This window comes from Brachyistius frenatus, unplaced genomic scaffold (genome assembly GCF_029030835.1).
Source record: "Brachyistius frenatus isolate BFR_SWC_R1_liver_20210118 unplaced genomic scaffold, ASM2903083v1 Contig_58, whole genome shotgun sequence".
Classification (NCBI taxonomy): domain Eukaryota; kingdom Metazoa; phylum Chordata; class Actinopteri; family Embiotocidae; genus Brachyistius; species Brachyistius frenatus.
The window spans coordinates 1,804,737-1,818,192 of NW_027210657.1; the positions used below are offsets into that span (position 1 = coordinate 1,804,737).

Here is a 13,456-nt window from a genome sequence, read left to right on the forward strand (position 1 = left end):
TTGTAAACACAGTTGAACAAGTTGGAGTTACCTAAAACAGTTTGTTTTACTATCTATGGCTCCTTACAGCACGACTCCTGCTCATAAAAAGCTTATCAGAGATGTGTGGGTGATTCCTCTTTTTTTATTTTTTATTTACACATTTAAAGAAGGACGAGGCCAAAATGAGTTGTGTTGACATGTTTATTTCTTCACCCTGAATTCATTTGAATTCGGCAGTTACTCCTGTGATAGCCCACTTTCCATTTAGAGCTTCTTATGTAAGTCAGGAGACATCTCAGAACCTGATGGGCCTTGGTTGTGCGATAACAATTATGGCCTGGATCTTAGCACACATAAAAGAACGATCTTTGACACCCATCCAGCTTTGGTGAAATCTATTACTGAAACGGATCATCCTCTTGCTGAGATGTGACCGTCACACATCTTCCATGGCATAATATCTTTAAAGGTACGAGTGGGGCGATGGCTGCTGGTCTTGACATTTGTTGATTTGAAGGCTTAACATTTTTGTTTTGTTTTTGGACTATTAAAGTCTCAGAGAATGCGGTTTAAATCCTGGGAAGGTCCGGGCAGAGTTTTATGGGATTATTCCCAATAATCCCCAGTTCATACAGGATGGACAATGTGGCAAAGAGGATGTAGCAGACGAGACAAATGAGTCCCAACTTCCAGTCCAACCTCCATCCATTGATATGCACGGATACAAATAGGAAGACAATGGAAAGGAGAAGTGTGATGGAGATGAAGACCAGTCCACTGCTGCTGACCTCTACAGGGTTGTTGGTGTCCACAAATGCAGTCTTGATGAACCAAGGCAGACCGAGGCACAGCATGTCAAAGACATTAGAGCCCACGATGTTGGACATGGCCATGTCAGCTTTCCCTGATAAACATCAAAAATATTTAGATATTAGATTTTCAGTCTCGTCACAGAATTTTACTATTAAACCTTGTAATTAGAACAGAAACGGCTGTTTTTGACATTTTTTAGAAGAGTAGTTTGAAAAGTGAAACTGTATTCGATAGTTGTCTTTCAACGAGAGCTCAGTGCCTATCTACTGCTAGAAGGGTGCAGTTCTGGGCAGCTGCGACGTTAGGTTTATTTTGGAAATGAGTCAGTGGTGCTCTGAATGAAGCTCTCAATAGCTGACAATTGATTTAAGATTGTGTTTGCGTGGAGGGAGAATATATGAATGGGTGGGTTACTTTACATTTACAGGCCTGCTGTGCGTTTTTGTTAAGTAGTAGCAGCCTCTCACTTTCGGAGTTATGGGCGTGTGCGCGTCATGGCTGGCCTCAGGCTGTCTTACCTTCTCTGGCCACCATCACACTGGCCACTGTGTCGGGTATACTGGTTCCAGCAGCGAGCAGCGTGAGTCCCATCACTGTATCAGGGATGCCAAGGGTCTCACCTGTGTAAACATAGTGACGGCACACAATCAGATAAACCTTAAAATTATATCCGCTCCTTCTCCCTGATTTCCGCTTACAAGTTACAAGCTCTAAATCCATCAATAGACCTCATTTCATGTGTGATTATAAAATGTAAACTCCCCTTCATGCCGCTATCCAGCATCCTTAGTTGGGGCTGTTGCCTTAAATGGAGCCCATTGTGTGAAAATCATTTTCAGTAAGCCTAAAGCTACACTATAACCCATTTCACAACTCACTAATGGGTACCAATAATTCAATTCAATCCCTATGAACCTGCCTGTAAACTGCAGGATCCTCTGAAGTGTGGAGTTTTTAATGTACAGAGTAGAGCCGCAGGGAAACTTTAAATCACATACTCTACGTTTCTCGCCTGCTCTCTTATAGGACTAAACTCTCCTTCCATGTGAGTCTATCTGACGACTGTGGGATAATAATCCAAATATATTTCACTAGACCTACCACTGTCACATGATTAGTCTGTTTTATAGTTTACATCTGTTGCAGTTGGGGGTTGAAGCTGTTCTTTGCCAAGTTCTGTATATACACCCAGTCCTCACATGACTGTTTCCTCAGGGGTGAAGCTGACTGTAATCCTGCTGTGGCTGGTGAGGCACACTGCACACTCGGCCTACAATGACCCCCCCCCCCCTCAAACCTTTCCAGGACAATGGCATCTTAGGAATTAGCCAGCAGACCAACATGTGATTCTACTCTGCAAATCAGACTTTTTTTTTCTCACCGGTTTCAAACACTTGTGATCCTCAGTTGCCCGCTGAGCGACGGCTCGGATTTACGCCCGCAGCTGAAACTGAACAGGGCCGAGGAAATGTTCAAGTGAAAGCAAATGCTCGTACCGACAACGGTGACCATCCACACCAACATGTATGTGAAAGCTGAGATCCAGATAGCCGACATGAGGAACGTGATCATGAACCACTCCTTCCAGAACCTTCTCCTGCAGTCGGGGATGGTCATGAAAAGCAGAGTGATGACGGGCAGAGAAAGCACCCAGAAGATCCGCTTCAGGTCGTTCTCCGGCACGGCAAACACACTTTTATGCCCTGCCGGGATGAAGGCAGACAAACGTCAGGAGGAGATTTATATCACATCATCAGGGTCCAACAAGCAAGTCAATCACTCCCAAGTGGGCACGTCACGGTGAAAATGCCATACATCTTTGTGCCTGCGTGACTTGAGAAGTGCGTCTCACCTTCGGGTATCTCGTTGAGGCCGTGCAGGCTGAGCGAGAGGTGAGAGTACCCCGAGTCGTCCTGGAAGATCCCGCTGTCTGTCCTGGAGCGACGGCGGACTCGCAGGCTGGTCTCGTCGTTCCAGCCCATCAGAGGCTGCGTCTCAACCTTCTCGCCGGAGCCCGAAGCCAGACAGGTGCAGCAGGGGCTCAGCTTCCTCAGGACGAACTCACTGATGCGAAGGTCGAAGCACAGAACCACAATGTAGACGCCGTAGACCAGCAGCAGGGAGGCCGCGTCGTACCTTGTCGACAAAACAACCCGCGTTTGAGCCTTTAGATTCAGCACTTTCAGATGCACTTACGTAGCTGTTTCTGGAGCTTTCGACCAAAAGCCCAAGGTCTACCCCGGCGAGTGAAACTAGCTCAAGTGTCATCGTGTCATCTGAGGACAGGATATGGGTCAAGCGGGATAACATCTGAGCAAATTGTATTTGCTTGAAGAGGGCAGTGGAATACGGTAAAAAAAAAACCTATGGTAGTAATCAAATGGACCTTTACCACAGAAAACAACCTCAAAAAGTGGTTTGTGTTCAAGCATGTGATTTTTTTTAAAATATATTTCAAATGATCCTTTTTCATTTTGAATTAAGTCTCTTTTCCTTTTCCCCAACTTTGATGTTCTTGGGTTGTTTCAGATTTTTTTTTTTTTTTTATTGAATTTCATTTTTTCACAGACTTTTTATTCTCTGTGCTTTGATAACTTTTCATTTGGATTTGGTTTTGATGGCGTACAGTTCTGACTACAGATAGCTCTTTACCGTCAAAGGTCAGTGAGTCATAGCACTCTACTACACGTTTGTTTTGTGATCTATTTAAAAATTTTCTCAGTGTCACAAGACCCAATAAACAGCTATATTTTGACATGGTCTTTAATAACCGCCTCACACGTGGGCGGCGTAAGGTCTGAAGATTGTGTGCTGTATAATGTGAGTCAGTGCACAACAAATAACACGCACACACACTCACCAGTACACCTTGCTATCAGAGATGATTCCAATAACAGCAGCAACACTGATGCTGTATGCCAGGCAGTCCCTGAACAGTGGCCAACAGGTGAGGCGACCTGCCTGATAAAAGAAACAAAAAGCATGATTATTCTTCTGCTTTGACCCGACAAAGGTTCCGCTCCTGTGTACGAGTTGTTATTGCTAATCTTTGTTTGAATATTAAGAGAGTGTCAGGAAGTACATTAGAGGCCAAGAGTCCGCAGGCAGCACAGATTCCCAGCAGGTTGTAGACAGCTGATCCCACGATGGTGCTGACGCCAATGTCCCCCTTTGTGACAAACACTCCTATCACGTGACACACATAAAGAGCACATCTTAGCTTTGAAGACGGGAACATTGTGAAAGTACAAATGATAAAAGACGACACCTCTTTAGAGTAAATAAAGTACTGAGAGAGAAAAGGCCCTAATTAAAGGCCACCTTCCATTTTTGCTCCCATGTGGTGATGAAGTCACAGTTTGTCTGGTTGGGAAGGGACACCGTGACAGTGATGATGATGATGATGATGATCAACACTGCTGCTTGTAATTATTGTGTGATTACCCAGAAATGCTGTGACCAGTTCAGGTGCAGAGCTCCCAGCTGCCATAAATGTGGCCCCTGCTACATCCTGAGACAGCCCCAGACCTGAGGACCCCCCCCCCCCCCCAGAAACAAAACAAGAGGAAGACCTGGTCATACACAATTCAGTTCAACAAGAATACCACAGACCGCACCCCCAAAAAACATCCACGAATGGTAATATCTATTGTAGGGTCATGTCTAATGCATGGGATACCAATAGAGGCGTCATATTTATCCATTCATTTTTTAAGTTTACAGAAATGTTTATTCTCTTGGTCTATCAATTGATTGAAAACTCATCAGCAGCAATTTCAATAACAGATTGATGGTTTCAGTTCTTTAATTAATTCATTGAATAAATATAGACAGATTAATGTGGCGATTATTTACTCGCTGGTTATTTTCATTTATTAAAATTGAATTTAAAAACTGTCCAATCAGTTAAAAATACTATATGGACATAAATGTTTGCATGTTTACAATCTGGCCCACATTTATGTATTCTTAAAACACATGTAATCCTTCCAAGTATTCCCAAAAAGTAAATCCATTGGCTCCCAAACTGCAAATGAAGAATTCAAATATATTGTAAAACTATAATTATCTCAGATTATAATGATTTTACTACAGTAAATAACAGTATTAAAGGGTATGCAATAATCCAACGACCCCTTCCCATACACCCTTTGAACACGGATAGCGAACACACAAGCAACAAGAAAGCTTATTTCATCAACTTACGTTCACTGATTACTTCTAAGGACGGCAGGAAGTAATCGTCGCAGACTATTGCAACAGCCAAAAGCATGTAGAAAATAATCATGAAATAAATGACGAGCCCTCCATCCTTCCTCTCCTGCACCGTGAAGAAGCCTTCAGGAAACTCAGAGGATTGTGGTACGATGCATTGTGTCTCATTCTCTACAACAGTAGGACACACACACACACACACACACACACACACACGCACACACACGCTGCTGCTCAGACAAACGTCTAAATGTCAATTTCACGGAATTTCATGCCAATAAGACATGAGGATTAGTAGAGCAAGCATTGTCGCAGTTGGTGAGCCACAATTGATTACTCACACTTTGTAAAACACGAAAATGAGCCGTGACATTTGTAACGATGCGTTAAATAGATTACAACTGTGAAACAAAGCTCCCTCAGAATTCAAAGTGAAAAAAAATAAATAAATAAATAACACGGATAATTTTCACCAACGCTTACCAAGAGCCCGACGCTCCCTGACAGAGTGCGTTTCCTGAGTTGTTTGTGCTGTGAATGATACAATATGGACAGTACCATATAAAAATATGACAAATCCAAGAAAGTAAGGTATAAAATCTTTCCTCTTCTTTTTCTGCTGAGGTGCAAACTTATTCATGGTCATCTGGAAGTGAATAAAATTAAAAATAAAACAAAATAAAATAAATAAAGTGAAATTAGCAATTATTCCAAGGAGTCATATGTCTCTTTACTCCTAACAAGCTTGCAGAGGTTGAATGCGGGCTGAAACTTTTTGAAAGCGCCGCATCTAGCTCTACACTACGGCTACAAGCTGCAAAGAGAGATTATTGGGGGGGAGAAAACATCTCTTAAAGTCTGCTGCTACTAAGAATGGGGGATCACGAGTTGCAAGTCATTCCAGCCGACTTGAACCGACTCCAGCCTGAGGCTCGACATGGGTGTAATTCGACATAAACCTACCATAACACGGTTCTACTATCGGCCGAGCCATACAAGTGGAAAACTCGTTTTTTAAAAAAATTATTTATTCATTGTTTAAAAAAATAGTTTTCCTTTAAATAACCTGTATAAGGGTATATAATGTAAAAACATTATAACGCCTACAATATGATTTGTTCACACTGTATAGTAAATACATCAATGCCACAAAGAAATGTCAACTAAAAGGTCCTTTTCGGTCCATCCCCCGTAGACTGTATATTGATCCAGCTGTAAATCAATGCCATTATAAATGGATGTATCATGAGTTCATGAATCGTATTGATGTCACACGTAGGTGGCGCCAGTGAGCGGCTTACAGGCACAGGAGCGACCTAAGTAGACCCCCAGGACACTTCTGAGAATCATTTATAATTCTTAAATGTCAATGTCTGACTACTACAATATATACTATGAAAAATTGATACATGTTTTATTAAAACAAACATTGTTTTTAGATTTAAAACCAGAAAGCCAACACGTGATCAGATTTGGCCAATAGGCGCAATGCGCATTTAAACTTTGACTGAACTTCTGCTTCCTGTTAACCAGAGCGCAAACTTTTTTTTTTTGGGGGGGGGGGGGGGGGTAACTTAGCGTTAGGAACGCGGGTGCACCATAATGCACAGTTTTGTACTCCCATCTGTGGAGACCCAGTCAAAACGTGAAAAGGAAAATCATTGTGAACCTATCAGGGCCTCATACAGGCGATGTTAACAAAAAAGGGCCAAGAAAAAGCAGAAGGGTGGAGAGAGAGAGAGAGAGAGCGAGAAGGGGGGGCTGGCATGGCTGCTCTGGATGCTATCATAGTCATAAATGATATAAGAAATCACCCCCGAGATGGCCCGACATGGACAGTCAGCAGATACGTTTGAACAAAACCTGGTTGGCTCAATACGCACGGCGAGAATACAGCGTTGCCAAAAGACGCAGCAGGTATAAAGGACCCTGGACAAAAATCAAACCACTGAAGCCACAACACTCAATCACAACAGACGCATTTTGTCATGAAGACGTCTAATGGTAAGTGTTCTTCTTTCTGCTGCTTATTGTTAATGTAATGCATTTTGATGGTTGAGGCACACATGCAACAGTACGACAATGTTAGGTCAACTGTTGTTTAACTGGCAGCATGAGTTTGTGATCTGATCTTGTGTCTGCTGCTGCCAGTGTACAACACAATATACATTTATATAAAGTCTATGGTGCAACCCCGTCCCTGGCAAACATTTATATTCAGAGGTGTGTTTGTGCAGGCAGCTTTGTGGAGCTTACATCTGTATCCCTTCGAGCCAAATCTCTCGTCTTGTGTTGCATATTGTGCGTGCGTGCGCGCGTGTGTGTGTGTGTGTGTGTGTGTGTGTGTGTGCGTGTACGTGTGTCGGGTTGTTACTGTGGCACATTGATGAGAAACCTCAAATTTGAGAGCACAGTCACTGTTAAGTCGAGCAACCCCACAAAGCAGCAGCAAAAGGAACCCTCTGAGGTCACCACCGAATAAACGGCACAACATAGGTTTTACTGTAACTTCAGTGTCAGTGTTTAAAATCTAACATGGTTACATGGCTGACGTGACGGCGAGGGTGTGTGTGTGTGTGTGTGTGTGTGTGTGTGTGTGGGTGGGGGTGGAGTGAGGGGCTTGTTTGGACATGCCCCAACTTTCCTCCAAATCCTGTGACCATGTCTGCTCTCTGCGCGCACATCAAATCACCTCCATACTCACGAGACGTGAAACCGGTGGACAGTCCGTCACTGCAGCGGTGAGTTGCTTTGTTTCATTGTTTTCCAGTGGAAACTGTGAAAATAGCCCGTGCTCAACCAAGTAGAAGGTTTTATGAATGCAAAAATCATTTCTTAAGATTGACAAATGATTCATTCTTAAGTTGTCTGCTTGGCATTTACTTTGCATCAACAAGCACACCAATCAAATTAGGCTGCAGGCGCTCCTCTCGTTGTGATGGATGACAGTGTCAGTCAAAACAGTGTTTTATATTACTGTTAATTAACAAACAACAGTGTGTTAATGGCGCCCCTGTGTGGTGTTGACTGGTGTTGTGGTTCACTGGCCTCCTAAGGCGCGCGCGCGCGTTTGTGTGTGTGTGTGTGTGTGTGTGTGTGTGTGTGTGTGTGTGTGTGTGTGTGTGTGTGTGTGTGTGTGTGTGTGAATATAACAATACAATTGTGAAATAATCTTATAAAATGGCATTTAAAAAAAAACAAAAAACTTTAATTTATTGAAGGTCATTTCAATTTCTATTTGGAAATATCCCCCCAACACACTTTCATAATGCCTCTTTTCAGTTTAGGAAACACTTTAGAATTGCGATTCACAGTTTTGTATCTATGATACTGTATATATTTGTCTGTATTTATTGAGTGGATTATTTCTTTAATTATGTTTATTTACTTATTTAGTGAAGCGTTGGGTCTAGATTAGATGTAACTTCAGTTTCTTTCATGGTAGCCTCTTGTTATTTTTTTTTACGTGTGATTTTGTCTCCAAACTGACTTACAATATGGAATTCTATTAAAATTCCAAGTAATTTTTAGAATAAAAAAAAAAATAGCATATGGTTTAAGGGGATTTATTATGGTACCTTTCAGTTTGTTTGTTTTTTTTATATTGTAGAATGACACTGAAGTTACTTTCCATGATTTCTACAATTCATAGACTCTCCATGCACAGTCGGTCTGTGCTTGATGCCTTTAAGACGGGTGACCTCAGCTCGAGTCTTCAGAGCAGTCTGAGGCCTGAGATTTTTTTTCTCCTAAGAATGACTTTTTCCTTATTATTTCAAAGTCTGACCACATAAGTATGGACATTCATATTGTAACATTATTATTATAAAATCATATCAGCTCCTGTTTCATAAGGTTTTATCAGCTGGTATGATTCACAGTTTCCTGGGTGGGACTCGGATAACCTTCGCTCAGTGCACCAGGTTGTTATTGCCTTTGACCAGACTCTTAACCAACCAGTAGATGTCCCTACTGCAGCAGAAAGTCTGAGGATATCTTGTCATGTGATGCTTAAATTCATACAAATATGATAACAATGCTTTTATGGAGACAAATATTCATCTCACCCTCTGCTTTACTTACTGCTGGGTGTAGTTAATGATTTCAGGAATTTAAAGGTCATTGAAGCACCATTGTTCTTCTTTTTAAGACCTGTGAGCTGCATGTGTACTCAGAATAAATACCAGCCTCTTTTTTGTTTACAGTTTTTTGTCCTGCTGATATACTTTATTAAATAGCACATTCTTCAGAGACCTGTGTACTGCAGTTTTTACGCGCGTGTATTGAAGGTAAAACAGCAGCTTAGCAAGAAACCCCTCCATCTCGTTTGTGACTGGAAGCCTCTCTGTCTCTGTCTTTGCGCTTGTGGGCTTTCACTTGTGTGTAAGAGGATACGATGGAAACTTCACAATGCCCTGTTCCATCTCAGTTTTCACTGGTATGCTTGCTGTGAGTGATGAGGCTCTTTAAGTGACTGTAGTTATCCAAACAATGGGAAAACCTTTTATCATTGTGTGCAAATTTAAAGACGCTAATTCATGTGTCTGTTTGTTTGCGTCATGTTTTTTGAAATGTGCGGTTGAAGCTGAATACCCACAAGGTAGAGAAGTAACACTTGTCAGTTTGTTTTTCACAACAGTGATCCCGGGCCACAGCTAAAAGGGGGAAGGAAACACGTCAAACTCGAAAAACTGGTTGAGTCACTTTACTCATCAAGGAGACATCAGCTGCTTTCAATAGTTTCGCTGAGATCACTTCGTGTTACTGATCTATGAAATAGTGCTTTGCTTATCACGTCTTGGCCTCTCGTTTGTTGTTCCTAGGCTCTCATAACAGCGCAGGTCTGTGTGTGTTTATTGCACTTCAACTTGTTGAATAGCAGCACCCTGCCCTCTGCGAGGACTGCTCAGTGTTCAAGGTTCAGGAAGATAACGAGAGGTGAGTGGCTGACGCATAGCTCGTGTTGTGTTACCAGAGGCTCATATCATATTACCGACGACAGCAGCTTGGGTGAAACGGTAGCTGGATTCAGATCGCGGTGACTCGAACATACCAGGGCCTGGGACTAAGAAAGGAGTTTTTAAAGAAGCTAAAGAAGCGAACAGTTGTTGTTTTAGGAAGAGCGTTGCCATGGGTAAGAAGACACAACACTGTCTGCTGCGTTTGCTGTGTGTGGCAGGGCTTGTTCACTGTTCAGCTGCCTTCGTGTTTTGGACAGCCGTGGTGGAAATCGGCTACGTTAACAGCAACAATGAGACCGTGGACAAATATTGTGAGTGTGGGATGTACGGCCGCAACTCTCCGGTGGACAAAGCCTCGGGCATTGTTACACTTCCCGAGGGAGACCCGAGAGGCTGCAGCCAAGATTCTGTCTACACCCGCAACGCCACCTCGCCCAAATGGATAGCCCTGGTTAAAAGGGGCAACTGCACCTTCAGCGAGAAGATCAACGTCGCCAAGCGCCAAGGGGCAGCTGCTGTGATCGTGTACAATGTGGATGGCAGTGGAAACAGCACCACTCGCATGGCGCACTCAGATGCTGCTGACATTGTGGCCATCATGATCGGCAACACTCAGGGTAAGGAGGTGGCGAGGCTGGTGAAGAACGGGACAGATGTTCAGATGCTCATTGAAGTGGGCAGCCCTCACGGACCCTGGATGGACACCTACTGGCTCTACTTTCTGTCCATCGCCTTCTTCATTGTGACGGTGGCCTCAATCACCTACTTTGTGTTTATCTCTGCAAACCGTCTCTACAGTCTGAACATGCACAGGCGCACCGAGAGAAAGCTGAAATCTGAAGCCAAGAAGGCGATCAGGCGTCTACAAGTACGCACGCTCAAAAGAGGGGACGAGGAAACCATGTCCGACTCCCATATGTGCGCTGTGTGTATTGAGTCCTACAAGGCGGGCGACGTGGTGACAGTGCTGACATGTGACCACATCTTCCATAAAGCCTGCATCGAGCCGTGGCTGCTGGAGAGGAGAACCTGTCCCATGTGCAAGTGCGACATCCTCAAGGCCCTGGGGGTTGAGGGGGACACAAAGGAGAGCATGTCCTCTGATTCACCAGCAGAGGTCACTGTGATCACAGTGGCAGGAGGAGAAGCCCTGTATGAAGTCCCACTGACTGACCCAGCGAGCCCTGACCCAGAGAGACAACAGCATCTCTACGACAACAGGGCCTTCGAGGGAGAGTCGGAGGCTGTACGGGCATGAACATCAACAGTAGAAACAAAACGGCAACAAACCAGGACACAGTCAAATTCCCTGTTTGAAATACATGTTTTTTTCTGGCATACACTGAACCAGCACAATGGAATCAAATGATAATTTTCCAATAGTTCATTTTTCAATGCCGACATGCTGAGATAGATTTAAAAAACAAAAAAACAAATCCAATTTGTTTGTTGTTGTTTTTTTTTTTTTTTTTTTGTACCATTTTTACCCATTTTACCAATTAGATGGTAGTGGGCCTCGTGTAATTTGCTTGGACGTCATTACATTTTGTTTGTGTCCGTCTTGGTGCAAGTTTGTAATTATTGGGTGTGTTCATTAAGTTACCTTTCAATAGATTCTGAAAACAGAGCAGTCGTGGAGTGACTCCGGTGTCAAATGTCTGTTTTGCATACTCAACACAGCAGCCTGACACTGAGGGAGGAGGTGCAGGTGAGCTTCTGAAAATCTGTTTGAAATTGGGGCCAAATTTCTAACTAACAAAAACCGTGGGAGCTTGTATTGCTCGCAGTCCCTCACGATGAAACATTGCCTTTTAATTGTGATCACTTCATTTCGCTCAGTTCAATTAGTTTTAATAATTTGACTGTATTTCTGTTCTCTTGGAACCAGAGTAATGTTTGTTTCAGGTGTTGTCAGGCTGGATTGGCGAACACACCCTTATGAAAGCAGCCTTGACTGGAAATGCAGGATAACACGCATTACACTACCATGAGCAAATAAGAATCACCTGAGGGGCCGAGGCTCTGTAGAGACATGAGCCACAGAAACGTGTTGTAACCCAGATTGTTGAAGTTCTTTATTATTTGTTGCTCAGAGCAGTTGCGTGATAATGTGTCAGTAAAACAAACGTCATAGGAACAGTAGATGAAATGCTTCCAGAAATGTTTTCGTGACTGTTGGATAGGGGGAAGTTGTGGTTATATGCATTTGTTTTTTAAATGATATATAGTGAGATTGATTAATCAATCATGAAGTTCTCCCTGTTAATACAAAGATAATACATAATGTACAGCATTTACAGCCCTTTCTATTTCTAAACAGCTGATTTCCATTTAAAAGCACATTGTTCAATACATCTTCCACATTTTGGCTTTGAGTTATTTGGAATGGAGTTTCTTCAGTCCCTTTAGTCTACCTCTAAACTATCATGTAAATTTTGGAACGTGTTTAAGATTCTTCCAATTTCCAAGATGAAGCTTGTCCCTCTGTGAATGATATAAAGCTAAAGAATTGTTTCATTTCTTGGTTTGCTGGTGGGTGATACGCCGGTTATGATATTCAATATATATTTGTTTCTATCTTGAATCATTTTCATGACTACTTTACAGATTCCAGGAGTCTTAAATTGTACTATAAAAATGAATATTACTTTCTGTATGAAATCACATTGATGCTTATTAGAATGCAATAAAATCCCTCAAAATGAGGCTAACTTTACAACAAGCATATTTGCTTGTAAGAGTGGTGTTTCTGTGTGTGTGTGTGTGTGTGTGTGTGTGTGTGTGTGTGTGTGTGTGTGTGTGTGTGTGTGTGTGTGTGTGTGTGTGTGTGTGTGTGTGTGTGTGTGTGTGTGTGTGTGTGTGTGTCTGTCTGTCTGTCTGTCTGTCTGTCTGTCTGTGTGTGTGTGTGCGGGTGGGAAAATATTTGAATGGGTGGGTTACTTTACATTTACAGGCCTACTGCCAGTATGGTTAAGTAGAAGCCTCTCACTTTCAGAGCTATGGTCGTGCTCCCAATGACTGTGGAGTGAAAGTGTAATTACCTCTGCACAGGTGTGAGCACATCCGTACACACCTTGAGCTTGAGCTGGATAATCATCATACCACATAAGTAGAAGGGCCTGACCGAGCAGACAGATATGCAGCTGTATGGCAGAATGGGAGTGTTATTTTTTTTTTATTATCCTCCTATTGTGTTTTCGAAGGACATCCAACAGTGAAGTCTGTAATGGAATTGAATTTCTGTAGACTTTTTGTGAGGCGATTGAACGTACTTTGCGAGTCAGTCAGGACTTAAAGCATGTGTGATTTGATGCACTAAACTCAGCTGTATAGCAGCGTTCCTCAACCTTTCTGGCTTGTGACCTCTTAAATTAAAGTAATGCTTACATGTGTGACCCTTCACAGACTACAGCTTTAGTGAGGACAGGAATTGAGTGAGCAGTTGAGACAAAAAATGATTTCTCTACTCTGATGGATTTAGGGGG

General features: G+C 42.7%; 2 protein-coding genes across 3 annotated transcripts; one reads left to right on the top strand and one right to left on the bottom strand.

The window, feature by feature from the left end:
* Positions 1-179: 179 nt before the first annotated feature.
* Positions 180-5,819, bottom strand: slc24a5 (solute carrier family 24 member 5). 2 transcript variants are annotated; one of them, XM_069705725.1, is made up of 9 exons: positions 5,494-5,819; positions 5,002-5,181; positions 4,240-4,323; positions 3,878-3,981; positions 3,656-3,756; positions 2,648-2,931; positions 2,292-2,498; positions 1,314-1,415; positions 180-886 (listed from the first exon to the last, which is right to left on the bottom strand). In XM_069705725.1, the coding sequence occupies exons 1-9, from the start codon at positions 5,654-5,656 to the stop codon at positions 552-554; spliced, it is 1,560 nt and encodes a 519-aa protein (XP_069561826.1). In that variant the 5' UTR covers positions 5,657-5,819; the 3' UTR covers positions 180-551. The 2 variants fall into 2 exon arrangements, with proteins under 2 accessions (XP_069561826.1, XP_069561827.1); XM_069705726.1 differs by lacking the exon at positions 5,002-5,181.
* Positions 5,820-9,760: 3,941 nt separating this feature from the next.
* On the top strand, positions 9,761-12,690 carry LOC138625054 (RING finger protein 148-like). Its single transcript, XM_069705727.1, has one exon. The coding sequence runs from the start codon at positions 10,141-10,143 to the stop codon at positions 11,227-11,229; it is 1,089 nt and encodes a 362-aa protein (XP_069561828.1). The 5' UTR covers positions 9,761-10,140; the 3' UTR covers positions 11,230-12,690.
* The last annotated feature ends 766 nt before the right edge of the window (positions 12,691-13,456 follow it).

Excerpts from the sequence above, each read along its gene's own strand:
- LOC138625054 (XM_069705727.1), top strand. The coding sequence starts at position 10,141 with ATGGGTAAGAAGACACAACACTGTCTGCTGCGTTTGCTGTGTGTGGCA.
- slc24a5 (XM_069705725.1), bottom strand. The coding sequence starts at position 5,656 with ATGACCATGAATAAGTTTGCACCTCAGCAGAAAAAGAAGAGGAAAGAT. Across the intron at positions 2,499-2,647 it reads CCTCAACGAGATACCCGAAG|GGCATAAAAGTGTGTTTGCC; the intron begins GTGAGACGCACT and ends TCATCCCGGCAG. Across the intron at positions 887-1,313 it reads TGTGATGGTGGCCAGAGAAG|GGAAAGCTGACATGGCCATG; the intron begins GTAAGACAGCCT and ends GATGTTTATCAG.